This window comes from Macrotis lagotis, chromosome 1, assembly GCF_037893015.1.
Source record: "Macrotis lagotis isolate mMagLag1 chromosome 1, bilby.v1.9.chrom.fasta, whole genome shotgun sequence".
NCBI classification, from domain to species: Eukaryota; Metazoa; Chordata; class Mammalia; order Peramelemorphia; family Peramelidae; genus Macrotis; species Macrotis lagotis.
Window position 1 is genome coordinate 557,288,819 of NC_133658.1, and position 22,780 is coordinate 557,311,598.

Consider the following 22,780-nt stretch of genomic DNA (forward strand, 5'->3'; position numbering starts at 1 on the left):
ATTTATTCATTTAAGGCAAAGGGGTTAAGTGACTTGCTCAAGGTCCCACAGCCAGGCAATTATTAAGTGTCTGAAGACAGATTTGACTCAAGGGCCTGTGCTCTATCCACTGCACCACATAGCTGCCCCCTCCCCACTGTTCTTTTCTAACTCCCAGGGTTGTTAATGTAATTGTTGAGAGAAATAGGAAGAGGATGAGCTGCCACAATGCCAGTAGGAAAGAGGGACTGATGCAGGTCTCCAGAGTCCTCTATACTCCATCTGTGTTCCTGTTCTTATCTTGTGTTTTCAACCTCTTTGCACAACTTTAGAAATCATTCTAATTGTTTTTCCCTCCATTTTATCAGTTTCCTATGGTTTCTGGGCATTTCTTCTAGATACTCTCTTGGTTTCAGTTTCATTAAATTACTACGGAATACCAAGACTGAAGATAAAATATATTTCTGTAAAGTCATAAACAAATGAAAAATGACAACATCCTAAAGTGACAGGAAGAAAGATGCTCATAATCAGGAAAAACACTGAGACTGGAGAACCATCCTAAATAGGTTTGGAGATGCTAGAGATACTGATAATACATTGAGATAATATATGTAAATTGCTTTGTGAATCTTACAGTGCTATATAAATGTTACATTTTTGCATTGTTATTAATTACCTAGCCCTACTAAGATCTTCAGGCCCAATTTTCATGAAATGTATGATAGAGAGACCAGGTAACCCTCTGAGAGTCAAGAAACATCTTTGCAGAATTCACTTCATTTTAAATAATAAAGCTCAGGATTGGAAAAGCCCTCTCTCTCAAGTTGTAGCTGACAATAATTTGTAAAATTTTAATCTTGATACCAATGGCAAAAGCACAGAATTATGACATTTGATGTTTTGAGTTTTTTTTAAAAAAGCAAAATGTCGAGTTTGATGCTCAATACTTCAGAAATCCTTCCCTCCTTCAAAAAAGGGGGCCTTACTTTTGTCATGAAGACTTGTCAAGATAACACAAAGTGTAACTTCAAAGCCAGTTTTGTATTTTTCACCCTTGTCTATGCTGATTTTTAGAGTATGTGAATTTAGGGTTAGCTCGCTGAATTCAGAAATAGCACAAGTTGTGACTATATAATGCTATATACATTTTATCTACTACAATAATGTCATATTTCAATGGAACAATGGGTTAAGTGACTTGCCCAGGGTCATACAGTTATTAAATGTTGGAGGCTGTATTTGAACTCAGATCTTCCTGTATCCTGTCTAGTACTCTATCCACCATGCCCCTAATCTCCCTTTAGGGTTATACTTTTTAATTACAATATTAAACATTATACTTTATCCTAAAGGGAAAAGAGAAAGACCTGTATAATCTCAATGCTTTTGGTACAAATGAAAATAGCTGTCACCATCCAATAATAATTTTGTTTCAAATGAAAAGAAAATTGAAGCAATTGGTTGGATAACTTAGATCTCTGAGCCTGTTGAGTCAAAGTATTTTGAGAGGCTCTTTTGGCGGGGAGACAGCTAGGTGGCACAATAGATAGAACATTGACCTGGAGTCAGAAAGATTTTTCTTCCTGAGTTCAACTCCAAACTTAAAGATTTAATAGAAAACCACTCTAGTATCTTTGCAAAGAAAACCCCAAATGGGTTCATGAGGAGTCAATTACAAGTGAAAATAGATGAAAAACACTAGCTGTATGCCTGCTTTAATTTATCAGATTATCTTTCTACTCTTTTGTTTGTATTAAAAGAAATTTTCTAGGGAATCAAAATTAACTTGGTAAAACTTTCAGGTAGGCCTTCCTTTCCCAACTGGGTCCCTATTCTCACTCTATTAATAAATAGAGAAAAATTCTGGGGCTATTTAATCTACCTGCTATGTCATGATTAAATAAATAGGCTCACATCCCATTGTATTGATTGTCATTTTCTTGAGTAATGAAGTAATTTATACATAGTGATAAATTTTTATCTGTCTAGTTGATCTTCAATGAGAGTTTGGAAGGCAGGTGGAATACAATATGTAGGGAGTGATAAAAAAATTAAATATTAAAAATAAAAGGAGAAAAAGGTTAAAGAATGTGATAAAGATGGGGAATCTGATTAATTACACATATTACTTCTATCAACTTGTCATCACTGTTGCTTTTCTCTAAATCTAGGCCATTCTCAATGTCTGAAAGAGGATCTAATATCCACAATAATATCTACCCAACCTAATATCTTATATTTTGTTTCAGGGATGGCTGGACAGTTTGTTGCTCATTAGCATGGATGACATGCACAAGTTGCCCTTCACCTGAAGAGTTTGTCATTTTTTTTCTTTTACTTATGAAATTCCTCTTTATTACATATGTTGGGTACAAATTATGATGATATGGCTAGATACTTGTTCCCTTCTTTACTCTTGGGAACACCTAATCTTACATTGGTGGCAAAAGAAACTAGATGATATCCCTAATAAAATCATTTTCTTCATGAAATCTCCTGTAGCACTAAAAAATTAAACAACAAAATTCAATATAGCTAGGACTTTCAAAAAATTTGTATTTAAAAAAATTTTATTTCTCCAAGAAAAATAAGAAGTTATTTCAGATAACTGGGAAGCAGAGAGAAGAATGACTTTTTTTTTACAGCATTTCATGACTTCCTCAACTAGTTTTAAATAATAGGATGCTATGTGATTTTTGTGCAAAGACTTCCTCAATGCCCGTTTCATTTTTTTCTTTTGACATAGTCATGGAGACATGCTTTTTAAAACATCATATTTTCAATCTTTTGGCCAACCGTATGATATAGCTAAGACAGATATTTGAATAAGCCTGTTTCTGATAAAAAGCTGTCATTTTCTTATACTGAACAATGATCAAGAAATTCATTGATTCCACCTGAAAACTGCACACAAAATGTGGGAAGGAAGCCAAGTTCAAAAACAAAGGACAAGAAGGCTCTCCAGCCAAGCAAATCAAGTGCAGAAGCAGCTTCCCAGCAAGGATAGATGACCAGGGACAAGGAAACCTACAAAGTTCTGCAAGTTGAGACACAAAGGAAAAAATTCAATTTCCATGAGATTCTTTTTTTTTCTTGTTGAAAAAATTTTTTTTTCACTTTCATTCTTGAATTCATTTTATTATGTGGAGAAATGGGTGACAATGCTTTATCCCCCATCAGTGTTGTTCTTATTGTATAAATTGGCCTGTTTCTGTTTGATTCACGAATTATCAATTTATATAAGTTTTTTCAGGTTTCTTTCAAACCATCCTTTTCATTTCCTTTGGCACAGTAATATGCTATTACATACATTAAATACATACATACATGTATATATGCGTGTGTATATATGTCATATTTATTCCCTTGGTATTCTTTTTTATTATTATTTATTTTTATTTTTGTACAGATTTTTTATACATTACTAAAATATTCTTGTTTAACAGTAAACATAAAACCCCCTCCCCTCAAAAAAATACTCTCATGAGCAATAAAAAAGAGAAAAAAGAGAGAAAAAATTAAAATTAAAAAATAAAAATAATAGCGGCAGCTTGCTGGCGCAGTGGACAAAGCACTGGCCCTGGAGCCAGGAGCACGTGAGCCCAAATCTGGTCCCAGACACTCAACAATCACCCAGCTATGTGACCCCAGGCAAGCCACCCCTACCCCACTGCCCTGCAAAAACCAATAATATTAATAAATACTACTACTACTACTACTACTACTACTACTAATAATAATAATAGGGGCAGCTAGGTGGCACAGTGGACAGAGTACCAGCCCTGGAATCAAGAGCACCTGGGCTCAAATCTGACCTCAAATCAGGCCTCAGACACCCAACAATCACCCAGCTATGCAGTCCTGGGCAAGCCACCCAACCCCACTTGCCCTGCAAAACCCTCCCCCCAAATAATAATAATAATAGTAATAATAATAATAAATGTGCTTCAGTCTGTGTTCCAACACCAACACTGTCGTGGGTGGATCACATTCTTTATAATAAGTCCATCACAAAAGCTACTTCCATATTTTTCCACCGATGCCATTGCTGATCGCAACTCCCTCCATTCGTACTTCCCCACTACCATGTACTATATTTTCTCTCTCCTTTCACTCTGTCCCTCTTCTTAAATGTGCTGTAGGGAAGCTGAGTGGCACAGCAGGCTGTTCACTGGCCCTGGGGCCAAGAGGCCCTGAGCCCACCTACCACCCCTAAGGCCCAGCAACCACCTGGCCCTGTGGTCCCGGACAGGCCATCTAATTCCAGCCCCTTGCAAGAAGTAAAAAAAGAAAATGTATTATATCTGACCACTCTCCCCCCCCCATGGTCCACCCTCTCCTCCACGATTCACATCCCCCCCTCCCCCTGACCCCTTCTTTCCTTCTTACTCTAGATGTCTATACCCCATTGAGTATATATGCTGTTTCCTCTCGAAGCCACCTCTGATGAGTGCAAAGTTTCCCTCATTCCCCGCTCACTTTCCCCCACTTCCATATCATTGCAATAGCTCATTGTAATAGGGGCAGCTGGGTGGCACAGTGGATAAAGCATCAGCCCCAGAGTCAGGAGTACCTGGGTTCAAATCCGGTCTCAAACACTTAATAATTACCTAGTTGTGTGGCCTTGGGCAAGCCACTTAACCCCATTTGCCTTTCAAAAACCTAAAAAAAAATTGCTCATTGTAATAAAAAAAATATTATCATATGAAATATCTTAGCCTATTCCACCTCTCCTTTCTCTTACTCCCATTGCATTTCCCTTTTATCTATTGACTCCATTTTTATACCACATTATATCTTCAAATTCAGATTTCTCCTGTGCTTTATCTATAAAAGCTCCTTCTACCTGCTCTATTAAATGAGAAGGTTCATATGAGTATTATCAGTGTCATTTTTCTATGCAGGAATACATGCAGTTCATCTTCATTAAGTCCCTCATATTTTCCCCCTCTCCTCTAATCTCCATGCTTCACCTGAGTCCTGTATTTGAAGATCAAACCTTCTGTTCAGCTCTGGCTATTTGAAATTCCCCTGGTTCATTGAAAGTCCACCTTTTTCCCTAGAAGAGGACTTCAGCTTTGCTGGGTAGTTGATTCTTGGTTGCATTCTGAGTTCTTTTGCCTTCTGGAATATTATATTCCAAGCCCTACGAGCTTTTAATGTAGTTGTTAAATCCTGTGTGATGCTGACTGCAGCTCCACAATATTTAAATTCTGTCCTTTTGGCTCCTTGTAATATTTTCTCTTTGACTTGGGAGTTCTGGAACTTGACTATAATATTCCTGGGGGTTGTTATTTTTGGATCTCTTTCTGGAGGAGATTCACCAATCTATTTTTGCCCTCTGCTTCTAGGATATCTGGGAAATTTTCCTGTAGGGATTCTTTAAAAATGACATTCAAGGCTCTTTTCCTGATCATGACTTACAGGTATCCCAATAATTTTTAAATTATCTTTCTTGAATCTGTTTTCCAGATCAGTTGTTTTTTTCAATGAGATGTTTCACATTTTCTTCTAATTTTTCATTCTTTTGGTTTTGAAGTATTGTATCCTGATTCCTCATAAAATCAGCAACCTCCCTCAGTTCCATTCTTTGTCTGAAGGATTTGTTTTCCTCAGAGAGCTTTCTTATCTATTTTCCCATCTGGCCAATGCTTTTTAAAGCATTCTTCTCAGTAACTTTTTGAACTGTTTTATCCATTTGACCTATGCTGGTTTTTAACACGTTATTTTCTTCAGCATTTTTTGGATCTCCTTGACTAAGTTGCTGACTTCTTTTTCATGTTTTTCCTGCATCTCTCTCATTTCTTTTCCCATTTTTTCATCTATCTCCCTCACTTGATTTTCAAAATCTTTTTTAAGCTCTGTCATAGCCTGAACCCAATTTCCATTTTTCTTGGAGTCTTTAGGTGCAGCTTAGACTTCCTCATCTTCAGATTGAGTATTTTGATCCTTCTTGGGATCATAGGCAATGTATTTCTCAATGGTGTTCCTCCTTTTTTCTCTGTTTACTCATTTCCCCAGCCTTTGCCTGGTTTTGGGGTGCTTCCTGAGCTTTTGAGTATTATTGGGACGCCCCCCCCCACAAGGATCTCAGTGTGTGAAGCTCTGTCCTCCCTCCTGGTCTGTGAATGGCGACAAGTGCACCCCTCTGTCACAGGGCTGAGGTGGGGAGGGGCCTAGACTGTGATCAGGATCTGAATGTGGTCTGAGCCCCAGAGTCCTGTTCCAGGGACAGAGGACAAATCTCAGAAAGTCTCTCTCTACTCCCCTCCCTTTGGTAAGCTGAGCACTCAAGGCTCAGTTGCATGGGGACTCCTGCTTACTGGCTCCATCTGCTTCTGTTTCCTGGATCCTGGCTGCCAAGTTGCTCACTGAGTGCCCCGAGGGATGGGCTTCATGTGCTCACTCCAGCAGAGGTCCCCCCACTGATCTTCCAAGTTGTGCTGGTGCTCCCTGGGGTGTAGGTCAGGAAACTGCCCCCACTGCCATGAACCCTGGCTCCTAGGCACCTTGGGGCTGCCTCCATGAGGCTGAAGTTCCTTCACTGTGGCGGCTGCCCCTCTAACCCCAAGGAGTGGAGCCTTTCCACTATTTTCCAGGGTCCCTTGGGCTGGAGAATTACCTCACTGGATCCCTCTGTGGACTCTCGAAAATTTAGTTAATCATTATTTTATGTGTTTTGAAATATTATAGAGAGCACCTAAGAGAGGCCATCTTGGCTCCACCCTCTTGAGATTCTTAAAAAAAAGGAAATAAAAGCTATAAAGAATTGAAAAAAAAAGATTAAGTATCTTAGACGAGAAAGTGATAAATCTTCCCCAAGAAATGGAATCTCTGAAAACTCAGGACAAATAGATATCAACAACTCTGTGAGACAGCAAGAAATATCAGAACAAAATGAAATGACTGGGAAAAAAAGAAATATAAAATATATGACTGAGAAAACTGATCTGGAAAATGAGTGGAGAGAATTTCAGTATCATTGAATTTCTTGTAAGCCATGATTAAAACTAAAAACCCTGGACACTTTATCTCAAGAATCATAAAAGAAAATTATCTAGATTGATTAGAACTAGAGTGTCAAGTGAGGTGAATCTGCCATTAGCTTTTTTTTTTTTTTAAGGTTTTTGCAAGGCAAATGTGGCTTGCCCAAGGCCACACAGCTAGGTAATTATTAAGTGTTTGAGACTGGATTTGAACCCAGGTACTCCTGACTCCAGGGCCAGTGCTTTAACCACTGCGCCACCTAGCCTCCCCTGCCATTAGCTTTTAAAAAGAAATTCCATAAGGGAAAATCCCCAGAATAAAGTAACCAAAATCCAGAGCTTCCAGGAAAAATTAGGAATGTTGCAAAAAGTTAGAAAGTAGTTCAAGAATCAAAGAGTCAAGATCACATACTACCTTGGCAATTCCTATTTTAAAAAGGAGAGATCTTGGAATATTACAAAAAGTAGAAGATAAAAGACTTACAATCAAAAGTAGTATCTTTGGAGGGGATGTAGGAAAACAAGATATTAATGCATTGTTGGTGGAGTTGTGAACTGATTCAACCATTCTGTAGAGCAATTTGGAACTATGCCCAAAGGGCTATAAAACTATTCATACCCTTTGACCTATTAATGCCACTGTTAGGTCCATATTCCAAGAGATGAAAAATAAAAGGAAAAGAACACACATGCACAAATGCGCGCACACACACACACACACACACACACACACACGGGTATTTATGGCAGCTCTTTTCTGGTAGCAAGGAATTGGAAATTGAGGAGGATGCCCATTGGGCATGGGAAATGGCTGAACAAACTAATACGTGATTATGAAGGAATGCTATTTATTCTGGCATAAGAAATGACGAGCAGAACGCTCCAGAAAGACCTGGTAAAACTTAAATGAACAGATGCAATTTGAAATGTACTGTATACAAAGCAAGAACAATTATCTGTAGGATGATCAGCTGTGAATGACCTTAGTTTATCTCATCAGATCTGTGACCCAAGACAACTCTGAAGGATTTATGATAAAGAATGCTATCCATCCCCAGCTGATGGTGTCTGAATACAGATTGAAGCATACTTTTTTAACTTTATTTTTTTTTAGCTTTCTTTTTTTTTGGTGGGTGGTCTGTATTCTTTTACAACATGACTCTAATGGAAATGTTTAGCATGATTACTTTTTTTTTTGGCAAGGCAAGGTCACAGATAATAAGTATCTAAAGTGTCTGAGGCTGAATTTGAATTCACTTCCTTCTCACTCCATGGCTGATGCTCTATACACTGCACCACCTAGTTACCCCTTGATTGTACATTTTAATCTATATCATATTACGTGGTGGGGGAGAGTGGTGGGATGAAGAGAGAGAATTCAGAACTCTAAGTTTTGAAAATGAATGTTAAAACTTGTGTTTACATGTAAACTGGGGGAAAATAAAATAAAATTTTAAAAAAGGCCCTCCCCCCAAAAAATAACTTACCCAGCAAAGCAAAAACAAACAACCCCCCCAACCTTATAACCTTTTTAAGAAGAGAACTTTTAAGAGGTTCTGATGAAATATAAATTTTGAAATATTAAAAACAAGAATCTAGAGAAATCAAGCAAGGTGAATTTGAAGAAGTGAAAAAAATCTAGGATGATTCAATGCTAACAACTTAATAGGAAAAGAGAAGAAGCAAGCATCCCCTCAGAACTTTCGTCTTCAAAGGGTACTTCAGGGAGTTAAATGAGATCTTAGGTCTAAATGATATCTTAGGGAGTAGTTCAGTTATTTCCAATTCTTTGTGACCCCATTTGGGGTTTTCTTGGCAGAGATATAGGAGTGGTTTGCCATTTCCTTCTCTAGTTCATTTGAGTTAAGTGATTCCCAAGGTCAAATTTGAACTCAGGAAGTTGGGTCTTTCTGACTCTGGGACCAGTGCTCTATCTCTCCTGTGCCATCTAGTTGCCCTAGATGGAGGTAGATTGGGTCTATTCTAAACGTCTGAAGATGGGGAAAGAAAAGAGAATAAAAAGGAAAGAGAAGTGTAGAAAGGAGGAAGAGAGGGACTAGAATTTGCTACTTCACATAACTATTGTGTATAAGAGTTTACACATAAGGAGGAAGAGATAAGAAAGTGGGCATCAGATGAACTGAATATTTATCTGAAATAAAGATAGGCTTCATGCATTTATATAAGCATACATATATAAAGTCTATCTTTATTTCAGACACACACACACATGTGCACACACACACACACACACACACACACAATCCCCAAGAGGGGAGGTTTTAAAGGAAGGGTAAACCAGGATGGAACAGTCACAAACACAAGACATTTTCTGAACCTGAAGCAGGTAATTAAAAGAAAGAATTAAAAAAAGAGCAAAGAACTCGATCAATTCTTAAGAATAGTGGGAAATGACTGAACAAATAGTGATACATGAATATAGTAGAATATTATTGACTTGAAAGAAATGGTAAAAATGATTTCGAGAATCCTAGGCAGTATGAAATATTTCAAAATGAATTAGGCATAACCAGGAAAACAATTCATACACAGAAATACTACAAAGAAACACAACTTTGAAAGACCTAAAAATTCTGATCAATAAATGCAATGACCAACCATAACCTTGTGATGAAGCCAATTTGTCATCTGCCTTATGAGACAGGAGTGATGGACAGAAGATGTAGAGACATACAATTTTGGATATGTCCACTATGTGGAATAATTTTGCTTGAAGATGCTTGTTATATGTATCTCCTACTCTTTCAGTTTCTATTTTTCTGTTTTGGTTTTGTATTTTGTTTTTTGCAAGGCAATGGGGTAAAGTGGCTTGCCCAAGGTCACACACTTGGGTAATTATTAAATGTCTGAAACTGGATTTGAACTCAGGTCCTCCTGACTCCAGGACCAGTGCTCTATCCACTGAACCACCTAGCTGCCCCTTCTTTCAGTTTCTAATGGAAGGGTGAGTTTGAGAGGGAGAAAGAAGTTAAGAAAAATGATAAAAGAAAATCATTGCAACATTTTAAAAAAAATGCACAGAAGAAAGTTTAGAAGGAAGTACAGGAAAATAGTTTCAAAAATAAACATGGGGAAGCTAGGTGGTGCAGTGGATAGAGCACCAACCCTGCAGTCAGGAGGACCTGAGTTGAAATCCAGCTTCAGACATTTTAATAATTACCTAGCTATATGACCTTGGGCAAGTCCAACTTTCTACTTGACCCCATTGCCTTGCCAAAAAAACCCAAAAAAACCTGAACACAATTTTGAAAATATCTAGAATTTACTTTTTTTTTTCAAAGCAAGCATTTTGAAATAAAGATGAACATATAGGATCTTTTTATATTTTGTATGTATGGAAATATTCCTTTTTGGGTAATTATGTTCAGATTAAAAGGAAATTATTTAAAGAGAAAGGCATAAAACAGGGAGCATATGCTTTCTAAATTTTTTTTTAATCATTGTTACTTAAAAGAACCATTGATGTTCAAGTTTTCTATACATTCTTGTCAATAACATTGTATTGACTATTATCAAGCCTCAGAACATTGCAAAGTTTTCAAAAATATATTCATAATAACTTTATAGAGTTTGGCCTTTCCACTCAGGATCAACTTCATGGTTGATGAGTGGCTAGTGTTCAATCTAAGTAATTTTTCTAAAACACAGATCTAATCATGATTCTCTATTCAATAAACTCCATTGGCTTCATATTACATGCAGGATCAAACACAAACTGTTCTGTTTGGCATTCAAAATCCTTCATAATCTAGTCCCCTTCTTCTTTTCCAGTCTTTGTACTTTGCACTTGCTCCCTGAAAGGTATTCTTTGATCCACTGACACTGGCCTCCTTGCTGTTGCATGAATAAAACCCTCAATTTTCTTTGCTCCTAGCATTTTCTCTGATCACTGCTCCCACCCTCTCTCCATCCTATACCTGGAATATTCTTCTGCCTTTGCAGGTACTGACCTCTTGACTTCCTTTAAGTACCAAGTAAGACCCCACTTTATACAATAAATCTTTACCACCAACCCCTCTTAATTCCAGTGCCTTCCCCTTTCTTTTTCCTATTTATATGTATATAGCTTGCCTTGAATATATTTCTACGTTGTCTCCCTCATTAGATTGAAAGCTCCTTGAAGTCTGAAGACTCTTTTGTATCCCCCCAGAATTTAGGGCCATGTAGAACTAGGCTTAATGTTTTTGAATTAAATTGAATTTGCAGTTATATAGCTGGAAATGTAACCATACATACATACAGATATGTATACACACGTGTGCCAATTTTGATAAAAATTGAAAATAGACAATGGGCTGGGCCCAGAATTGAAAAGGGGAAAAATAAGCATGACTGCCTTTCAGAAATTACAAAGTTATTTTAATGATCCTAAGATTTTTTTCTAAACCAAAGCATGTCTTTTAAATAGTGATATTCTTCCAGTGATAATATATGATTATATATAGATGGCACAGTGAGTAGAAAGTTGGACTTGGAGTCAGGAAGTGGTGAATTCAAATCTGATCTCCATCATTTCCTAGTTGTGTGATGCTGGTTAAGTCATTCAACTTCTGTTTCAGCTTCATCTTCTATAAAATAGGGACAATAACAGCAACTACCTCCCAGGGATATTGTGAGAATAATATCTATAAAGTGTTTTGAAAACTTTTAAATGATATATAAATATTAATCATCATTATGATGATGGAATAATATTAACATAATAATGATTATGTGGCCTCTGAAAGATTAAAGCTGAAGATCACTAAAATGGCAATAGAGAGGTACATGTCTGGTTTGAGAAGGTGGCAACACACTATATAAATAGGAAAATAAATAAGAGAGGTAGTTGATGTTATCAAAGAAATACATTTTTGAAAAAAGACAATGGAGAAAACTAGTAGATCACATCCTTTAGTGATTTAGTTTTTGTGCAAGGCAATGGGGTTAAATGACTTGCCCAAGGTCACACAACTAGATAATTATTAAGTGACTGCGGCTGGATTTGAACTCAGGTCCTACTGACTCTAGGACCAGTGCTCTATATACTGCACTACCTAGCTGCCCCAAGTGGTATATTTTTTTTGCTTTAAAAAATTTTTTTAAGGTAATGGGGTTAAGTGACTTGCCCAAGGTCACCCAGCCAGGCAATTGTTAAGTGTTCAAGGCCAGATTTGAACTCGTGTCCTCCTGACTCCAGGGCCGGTGCTCTATCCATTGCATCACCTAGCTGCCCTTTTGGGTTTTTCTTAATTTATTTAGTTTGAATTTTACAATTTTCTCCCTAATCTTGATTCTCCCCCCACCCACCAACAGAAGGCAGTTTGTTAGTCTTTACATTGTTCCCACGGTATAGACTGATCTAAGTTGAATGTGATGACAGAAAAATCATATCCTAAAGGGAAAAAAATGAAGCATACAAGATAGCAAAATTATATAAGAAAATGGATTTTTTTTTTAAATTAAAGGTAATAGTCTTTGATCTTTGTTCAAACTCCACAATTCTTTCTCTGGAGACAGATGGTATTCTCTATCAGATAGCCCAAAATTGTGCCTGATTGTTGCACTGATGGAATGAGCAAGTCCATTAAGGTTGATCATCACCCCCATAAGCAGTATGCTTTTTAATCAAAAGAACACAATGAAGGTTCCCCTGTAGTAGATTTCTTAGATGCGGGCCAAGGGACACATGGGACAGATGGGTTGCTTTGTATGTCATTGTAGGGAATTCTCACAGCATGAAATCAGATGCAATGAAGTGTTTGAGTACATTATGTATTACAGTTATTGTGTGTACCCTTATCTTCAAAGTTAGTATTTAAGGTCCTTGAAAGTCAGATATATTTTGTTTAGTTTATGTTCCTTCTAAATTCCAATACAATGCTCTCCATGAAAAAGATTTTTAGGAAATGTTAATTTAACTTGTTACTTCTATTCCTGTTTAAGGTTCAAGAGAAAGGGGCAGAACCAGCAATAAGTCCACAGGTCTAGCATATGTAGAGAGAAACAAGACCACCAATAAAAATTTCCAATTACTTTATTAAAATTATATTCCATCTCAAAGCCTTTAAATCACCAAATTCATCATCACACAATATATGTGAAATATATATGTATATACACACACATACACAAAAGAATAAGGTGTCTTAGACATTCTGATAATGTTCAGTGAGGCATAATAATTGTTTTTTAAATTAAGCAATATGAAATATAATTGAACTTAAGAAAAAACTGAACAGAGAACAAAGTACAATAAATTTTAATAAGAACCTATTGCAGATTCTGGAATGATTGTTGCATGCATATCCCTAGTCATATTTGACTTCTCCTTCAGTTTTGACTGGAGTAATGTGTGTTCCACTACACCAATTCTAATGTCCATTTGGACTGTTTCTTGCTTCAGTTTGGTTAAACTCTGCTTAATCTTTACCAAAGGAGCTGTAAAACAAAAATAACATGGAATAAAACTATACTTTTGAGGGGCTGTCTACTATTGAGTTTGCACAATAACAATTTCTTTAATCTTATTCTTACACAAAAAAGAGAGATTAAAAATATAGCCAACAACTCACTGTTGTCTACTTAGTTTTGCTGTGTTATTTTGGACATCTGTGACAGTTTCCAAATTGGAAAAGACCTTATTTTTGATGTGTTGTGCCTGATCCTTTTTATCTTTTCTAGGGAATAGGCTTCTGAAAGAGTGAGGATGAACAAGTAGAATTTTATATGTCCCTTTTGAGTTAACACATATATAGGTAGCTGGAGTCTAGAAGGAAAAAAGCAGGTCAGGCACCTTCCATGATGTTAGGGCACTAGGGCTGCTAAAGTGAGCAATGTGGGAAATGTATGGTCCTCATTTGGGAGAGCTTTGGGCAATCTTGGGAAAACTGAAAATTACCCACACACTTATGAACATACACATACATATATACATGTTTGTTTGGAAGTTGATTTCTGGAAGTTGATTCTGAGCAGAATGTTTCCTCTGCTCTTTCATGTCTACTATGAGAAGAAGAGCAACATAAGATCATTCCCACTATTATTTTTATGCCCATTTATTCAAAGAACCAACAATCTTCTGGCTCTACCAAGAACAAACATCTATCTTTTACCATATGGTACATTTTTTAAAATAAACTGCCTATTTATATACTTTTTACTCTCACTCTTTGACTTTAAAAAGACTAGAATAAAAAAAATCAAAGTGAGTCAGTCAACAAGTTACTAGTGAACTGTAATCTGGAAAATCATGCTTTGAAAATTAGAAACTCTTTTGTATTATGTATTGTATCTCCAATAAGTTAAATAACTAGTTCATATAAAAACTGTAATCATTATCTTAGTAATATTTAACAGAAACTCTTCTGTATTATGTATTTCATCTCCAACAAGTTAAACATGTAAAAACTGTAATCATTATCTTAGTAATATTTTACTAACTCAAAATTTTATTTAGTAATCACTCATCTCTTTCACTGACATATTTGTTCCTTAAAATGAATATATACCTACCACCATCAGTCATGCTGCTTCCCTTTTCTTCCGTTTCCAGTTTTACCTTTTCTAATTCTTCTGTAATCTTAAATTGAAGGGGAAAAAAAGGTTTACATAAACACACCTTTAATGACCATTTAAACATTCTGAATACTTATGGTAGGAAGAAAAAATTGTGCTAGTATTAAAAATGCATAATTTGGTCATGATTCCAGTAACAAGAGAGAACTATGCATATACTCAATGTGATAATTTTTGGTTTACCAACTTTGGGATACCCTGCATAGGAGTGGTAACAGTCCCAATCCCATGCAACATTTGAGATCTTTCCCACTGTTCAATCTTGGAGTTGCCTAATTAACAAATCAAGACTGAGTCCTAGGTATCTAATCAATCAATGGTACTTCCTACTCCCTCACCTCAGTGAAGATATTTGTCTTTGGTTCTCATAGAAGACCATGACATCAGGGAGATGATGCCATGACAGGCACGTGAAAATTTGAGTGAGGGGATGCTGTGCTGGGTCACCAGACTCACTCTCTCCTCCAGAGTCATCTGGGTCAGGCATGAATCAGGATGACTGGAGGTGATCCTGAATGTGAGGCAAGTGACTTGCCCAAGGTCACACAGTTAGTAAATGTCAAGCGTCTGAGGTCAGATTTGAACTCCTCTCTCTCCTCCTGATTCCAAGACCAAGTGCTCTATCCACCAAGCCACTTAGCTGCCTCAGTAAATATGATTTGGTAGCATTTCCTTGCCACAATGAGAAAGAAGTCACTTTCAGGTCTCTAGTTACTGCCTTAGAGAAGTGCCTTCACCAACCCCATGCCAAATCATTGTCCTGAGGAAAACATTCCACTTGAGGGCAATGTATTTCATTGCTTCTCTTTCCTTGTTTGAGCTGCTTCTGGTGATCTATGTTGTACTGATCTGCTTTTCCAACCCACTTCCTACCTCCTCTGTTCTTGCAGCTTCCTAAGACCTTCACGGAAAATGCCTAGACATGACCATCCTCTTGCCTTGTGCAATGTGGTCATATCTAACTCATTCCTCTCTCCCACCCATTTAGTAGAATCATTAACTACAGTTTCACAGATTTTTCATTTTCAAAGAATTTTACATTAGCATTAAAATTTCCTAAATTAGTTTTGCATTCACTTTTCTAGGCTCCAAGATAACTGAGTCCATCTATTAAAATTGTTTTAGGAACTAGGTGTTCAAAATGTGCGATTATCTTATGCCATATGCATATCCCTAATACTAAATCATTAATTAAATTCTTTTTTTTTTTAAGGTTTTTGCAAAGCAAATGGGGTTAAGTGGCTTGCACAAGGCCACACAGCTAGGTAATTTATTAAGTGTCTGAGGCCGGATTTGAACTCAGGTACTCCTGACTCCAGGGTCGGTGCTCTATCCACTGTACCATCTAGCTGCCCCTAATTAAATTAAATTCTTAAAAAAGTATAAACACCTAAAGAAGTTTAGGATTCCCCAAAGTTTTACATTTATCTTTTCATTCTTGAGATTTTGAGAGAAAAAGTATTCCTTTTTCCCTTGGCTTGTGGGGGGAAAAACCAAAATCTTTATAAACATTGTGACAAAATGTTAAAATATAAAGCTTGGCAAAACATTGCCTACTAAAACAAATACTGTTTATAATTCTGCAATATTAAAATGAAAAATATTTATTTTCAAGTCTCCTTTTAAGTCCTTATCTACAACCTTACATCTGGATTGCATTATTTCTGTCTATTATCAGCAGCAACATGAACTTACATTAAAAAAATGTGGTCAATTACTTATTTGTTAATTATGAAAACTGTTTGATATGATCTAGATATAATTACTGTAATTTAATAGGTCTTAATTTTGTTATAATTTAGGATAAATAAAATACTCCCAAGGCATATAATACTCATTCACATAAAGCAAGTTAATTTTTTCAGACACCTAAAAGTAACAATTGGGAAAACTACTTCTTTTAGAGAACTAAATGATTCCCTGAAATCCTTGAATTGTTGATTTCCCTAATATATCCAAGCACTTTGTTTTCAGAGAATTTTTATTTGCTTTGATGCATCACACAACAATATTTCTAGTGCTATATGTCAAAGTACTTTAAAATCATTAGCAAGTTTTCCCTCATTTTTCCCTAAAGCAGGTTTAATCCTAAAAAGAAATATAGGTTATGAAAACAATACTGGTTTGGGAAAAAAGAAAATGTGGGGTTTTTCCCCAAATGGCCTCTGATCTTGGTAAATTTAAATTTTTTGGACTTTTCAATTAAAAAAGGGAAATAAAATCTGACTCCTCATTTCTAAGAATATAAGAATAAATCAAACAATAGGTGTGAATGGGATAAAATCCTTAGAAGGAAGTTATTATATTAGTATCTCTCCTCTATACTTTAAGTATGGTGAAAAAGATAAAAATAAGCTAAATAAAACCCTAGGATCACAGAAGGAATGAATGTGATTAAAAACATTGCTTACATGATATAGAATCCTAGATTAATGTTTTATTTTTTCATACTATATATTTTTCCTAATTTTGATGTAGTATATTGTGACTTATGCAATTAGAGATTTAATCACATAATGAACAAGGATTCTAATATTCTAATTCAGAATATTAAAGATTTTTCTCTTATAGATTATTAAAAGTCACTAGACATTTGTATAATTTAAAAAAGCTGCAGAGAACATTAACCAATGCAGAAAGCAAGTATTTATGCCCATGGTATGGATTTCAAACAACGAAAAATAGCATCTGAAATTTCAGGTAATGGTAGGATCAATATATATAGCTAAGGGTGCCATCTATGTACCTCAGAAAGAGTTCTAGTTCTTTCAGTTACTCCTCCATTTCCCTGCTGGTATCTTTCCCTTGCCTGAAAAAGAAGACATTTAATTTAGTCACATGTCCAAAATAGAAGCACAAGATTACTTAAATATGGCCATTTTGCAATAGCCATTTCCGCATACCATTATATCATAGAAACCTCCCTTTTTGGTGAAAATGTATGCAAAAGTAATAATTAAGTGCAGCTATTTTACATGGCAAATGAATATGTCCATTGGACATATATTTATTTGAATGACTGTACAATAAAATGACAACATTATCTTTATTTTAGGATTTTGACTGTTTAACCTGCAAAATTATTATTCAATGTATAATTATCTTCAATTCTTAAGCAGTATGGGAGAATGGTTTGTTTGTTTTTTACTTCACAACAAGCAGAGACAGTGACTGCTAAAAATCAATTAAAACAGACTATCATGCTCAGCAATTTACCAGATCTAACTAACAGGACGACTATAATCAGTTTGTATATAGTTTTCGGGAAAAAATTACAAAAATAGCTAATATTCATGTTTCACAGTTACAAAATGGTTTTAATCTATTTCCAAAGCATTTTTGAAGAAATAACACTAAGTTTCTAAAATGTGGTTAATCACGTATTAGGAACATGGCAATTTTCTCAAGTAAAAAGCACTATCTATGACAAAAGTGGTTTTGATTTTTTTCCCATTTAACAAGATCCTTTACCTTCTCCTTTCCCTACTTTCCATGGGTACAGATACCTGATAAAGTTAGAAATGAGTTTTTAATTTATTTATGCATTTACTACCATCAGTTTCACCCAAGCAGAGATAAACCCTACACAGAACCTTTTTACTCCAATTTTGTTAATTTTTTTGGTCATGTTCTTTGTGACTCCCTTTTGGGTTTTCTTGGCAAAAATATTATAGTTTTGTCAGTTCATTCTCTAATTCACTTTATACTCAAGAAAACTAAGACAAACAGGGTTAAGTGACTTGCCCTGGGGACATACAGCTAAATAAACTAAATAAATTCAGCTGTCTTGAGGCTGAATTTGAACTCAGTCTTCCTGACTCCAGATCTGGTACTCTATAAGCTGCCCTGTGCCTCATGACTCAAGAATTTAGTCTTGCTTTTTGTACCAATTATTTTGCTATTGTAAAATAATAGGGTAAATGCTGTTGCCTTCCCTTTCTTCAACCCCTCTTCAGTGGCTTTATGATTTCACTGGTATAGACATTGATCTCACTGGGAAAGCTCTAAATAACCCCATGTCTTTTCATTTCCCCCAATTTTTGTCCATTGCTTTCTGCAATGTTTACCCAATGTCTTTGATGATTTGGTTTTTTTGATATTTTGGATATCCATATAGCACTCAAGTCTACCTATAACTCTAAATATACACCAACCCATTCTCTTTTCTAGTAATTCAAATCCTTGGAATGACTCTTACGCTTTCTTTATTCTGAGCTGATGCCTCTTCTAATACCTTTATGTGACTGTTACAGAGTATTACTGAAGCATACTGATAGCTTGCAGTTAATTAAAACTCTCAGATCTTTTTAACATAAATTGCTGCCTAGTTAAGGCTCCCTTAGACTTATGAAGTTGATATTCTGAATCCAAGTGTAGGTTCTATTAAATTTCATCTAATAAGATTATCTAATTGCCCTAATTTCTTGACTGTTTTTTAGTTCCTGATTCAGTGATCCAATGCACTAGTGAGTTCTACCATTTTGTGTCTTCTGACAACATAAAAAATGCTACTTATGCCTTCATTTAAGAAACTGATAAAAAGAAATGGTTCAGTTCAGTCATTCAGTTAAGCTCTGACTTAACTCCCCAAGAAGAGTATGACAGACTTTGTTGACTGCTTGACTGAACTCTAAGTAAACTATATCTATATCTATTTCTATATCTATATCTAGTGTTCCTGTGATTTACCAGTATAGAAGCTCAGTTAAGAAAATGACAGTAGTCTATGATGACCTGTTCTGGATGAAACTATATGACCTTTTCTTCTAAATACTAAAAAAACCCAACTCATTTCTTTTAATTTAAAAAAAAATCTAGAATTTAGCCAGGAAATCAGTCAAACTTACTGGCTAGAAGTTAAGTAAATTCTAATGTTCTCATTTTTTTTAGGTTGTTTTTTTTTTACAAGGCAATTGGGGTTAAGTGGCTTGCCCAAGGCCACACAGCTAGGTAATTATTAAGTGTCTGAGGTCTGGTTTGAACTTGGGTACTCCTGACTCCAGGACTGGTGCTCTATCCACTGTGACAACTAGCCGCCCCCCCTCACTTTTTAAATAAAAAGATCAACAGTCCTCCAGGCCTATGGCATCTCTCCCACTCTCAAAAGTCATTCAAAGGTCACTGACAGAGGCTCATCAATCACATCACATTTTTTCACTAATGAATTATCTAGTTGTGGTGACTTGAACTCACCAATGACAGCTAGATGCTTCTTATTCCCTCAACTTTGATTTCAACTCTCTATTAACTCTTATTTTATACTGCTCAGTTGAAATATTTTTTTTTTGCCAGAGAAAACAGTAACAAAGTAAGAGCTGAATAGTTCTATTTTCTCCTGTTAACCTGCTATCTTATTCATTTTAAGAAGTAGTCTTATCCCTTCTTTGATCCTTCTTTTTCTACTAATATAACTAAAGGGCATTTTTTTGTTGCCCTTAACATTCACCACTAACTTTAGCTCATCCTGAGTTTTAGCCATTTCTGCCACTGTTCTTTCAAGACATATTCTTATGCATTCATCCACCATTAACCTCTTTGATTCAGTCTTTTAAAAATCTAAATTAGTTGCTATATCCCCTTGTCTCCATTTTGTTTTTTATGTGGAAAAATAAATCTTTTTTTCCTTTACTATAATTATTTTTGTTTATGTCTTTAAAATTTTATCCTGGAGAGCTTCCTTTCTTACAGAGGATACACTTCCCCTATAGAATTTATCCACTTCTGAACTTTAAAATCCAGTCTCCCCAAAGTTGGGAAGCATTTCAGACTTTCCTTTATTATCCCAACACAAATGATAAGATGGAATGGTCTCTTTCCTATAAGGTCCCTATCATTTCTACTTCAATAACCAGTTTCTTCTTTTTCCATTTTTAAAACATTTTTAACATTTTTATTTAAAGTTTTAAGTTCCAAATTCTATACCTCCTTCCTTTCCTATTCTCTCCACTCTCTGAGATAGTAAATAATAAGATATAGTTTATACATGTTCATATCCATTAGTCATTTTGTACAAAAAGATTCAAAAGAAAAAATAAAGTGGAAAAAACAGATGCTTCATCATAGCTAAGTCATTCATGGCTCTTCATTGAACAACATTGCTGTTGCTGTCTACTATGCTCTCCTGGTTCTGTTCACTTCAGTATATATCAGTTCACATAAATCTTTCCAGGTTTTTCTGAAATCATACTGCTTGGCAATTTTTTACAGAAAAATAATATACCATTCCCAAATGTATGGGCATCCCCTTTAATTCCAAATCTTATCTACTACAAAAAAGAGCTGCTATAAATATTTTTATACAAATAGATCCTTTTCCCTTTTTTGGAGCTCTTTGGAATATAGACATAGTAGTGATATTGCTGATCAAAGGATTTACAGAGTTTTATAACCCTTTGGGCATAGTTCCAAGATGTTCTATGCAATAATTATATCAGTTCACAACTCTACCAACAGTGCATTAGTGTTTCAATTTCCCCACATCCCCTACACATTGATCATTTTACTTTGTCATTTTATCAGTCTGATAGGTGTGAGGTGGTTCCTCAAGGTTAATTTAATTTGTTTGATCAATAGTGATTTAGAGTATTTTTTCATATGGCTATATAGTCAGCTTAATTTCTTTCCTTTAAAACAAACTGTTCATATCCTTTAACCATTTATTAAAGATTTGCAAATTTTATACTTTTTTCTCCCTTTTCTGGATTTTTACAAGGCAACAGGGTTAAATGACTTGCTCAGGGTCACCCAGTTAAGTAAGTTATTAGATATTTGAGGTTGCATTTGAACTCAGGTCTTCCTGACTCCGAGCTCAATTCTCTATCCACTGCACCACCTAGCTGTCCCCACTACCTAATTTCTTAGTCAGTACTAGATTGTTTTGATAATTATTGCTTTATGATTCATTTTGAAATCTGGTACAGTTACACCACCTTTTTCTGCATTTTGGTTTTTTTTTTTGATTCCCTTGATATCCTTGAGCTTTTATTCTTCCAGATGAATTTTGTTTTTGCTTTTTCTAATTCTATAAAATAATTTTTTGATAGTTTGGTATGGTACTAAATAAACAGATTTAGGCAGAACTGACATTTTTATTATATTGACTAGGACCACCATGATCAATTAATATTTTTCAAATTGTTTAGATCTAATTTTGTTTGTATGAAAAGTGTTTTGTAGTTGTGTTCATATAGTTCCTGGGTTTGTGTTGGCAAGTAGACTCCTATGTATTTTATATTATTTCTTCATCTCGTGTGGCTGGACTTTTTTGATGATATATATAAATGTTCATGATTTATATTAAGTTTAATTGTATCACACAAACTTTGCTAAGGTTGTTAATAATTTTAAAGTCTTTTAGTCGATTCTCTATGATTTTCTACATATAATATCCTATCATCTACACAGTTGATAGTTTTGTTTCCACATTGCCTATTATAATTTCTTTTTCTTCTTTTATTGCTATAACTATTTCTAGTACAATATTAAATAACAGAGGTGATATTAGGCACCTTTGTTTCAGCTGTTTGTACTGGGAAGGTTTCTAGCTTATGCCCATTACATTTAATACTTGCTGATTGTCTTAATAAATATTATGTATCATTTTAAACTAAGCACTATTTATTTTCTATATTCTCTAGTGTTTTTAATAGGAATGTGTCCTATATTGTCAAAAGTTTTTTCTGCATCTATCAAAATAACAATATGATTTGTTGGCTTGGTTATGGATATGGTCAATTATGCTCAAAATTTTTCTAATATTGAACCAGTCCTGCATTCCTGATATAAATCTCACTTGCTTAGAATACATGATTCTTGCAATATACTGCTGCAACATCTTTATAATATTTTATTTGAAATTTTTTCATCAATATTCATCTGGAAATTGTTGCATCAATTTCTTTCTCTTTGACTCTTCTTAGTTTGGATATCAGCACCATATTTGTGTCATAAATGCAATTTGGTAGGATTCCTTCTTTGCCTGTTTCTCCAAATTTTGTTTATAGAATGCTGGAATTAGTTGTACTTTAATGTTTGGTAGAATGTGAATTTAGTAGAATGTGAATTCATCTCTTCCTGGGGATTTTTCTTACTAAATTCATTGATGGCTTGTTCAATTTCTTTTTTTCTAAGATTGGGCTATTTGATCATTTTATTTCTTCTTTTGTTAATCTAGGTAGTTTATATTTTTGCAGATACTAATCATTTCATTTAGATTATTAAATTTAGAATGTTAT

General features: G+C 35.1%; 1 protein-coding gene across 3 annotated transcripts in view; it reads right to left on the bottom strand.

The window, feature by feature from the left end:
- Positions 1–13,214: 13,214 nt before the first annotated feature.
- Positions 13,215–22,780, bottom strand: part of IFT57 (intraflagellar transport 57) — a 76,713-nt gene continuing 67,147 nt past the window's right edge. The window contains exons 9-11 of one of the 3 annotated variants that reach the window (XM_074214437.1): positions 17,293–17,355; positions 14,484–14,550; positions 13,215–13,409 (exon numbers count right to left, since the gene is read on the bottom strand). In XM_074214437.1, the coding sequence (XP_074070538.1) occupies positions 13,231–13,409; positions 14,484–14,550; positions 17,293–17,355 (309 nt within the window). In that variant the 3' untranslated portion in view covers positions 13,215–13,230. Of the gene's footprint in view, positions 13,410–14,479; positions 14,551–17,292; positions 17,356–22,780 lie in introns of those variants that run through there. The other 2 variants (XM_074214438.1, XR_012474071.1) reach the window with 2 other exon arrangements.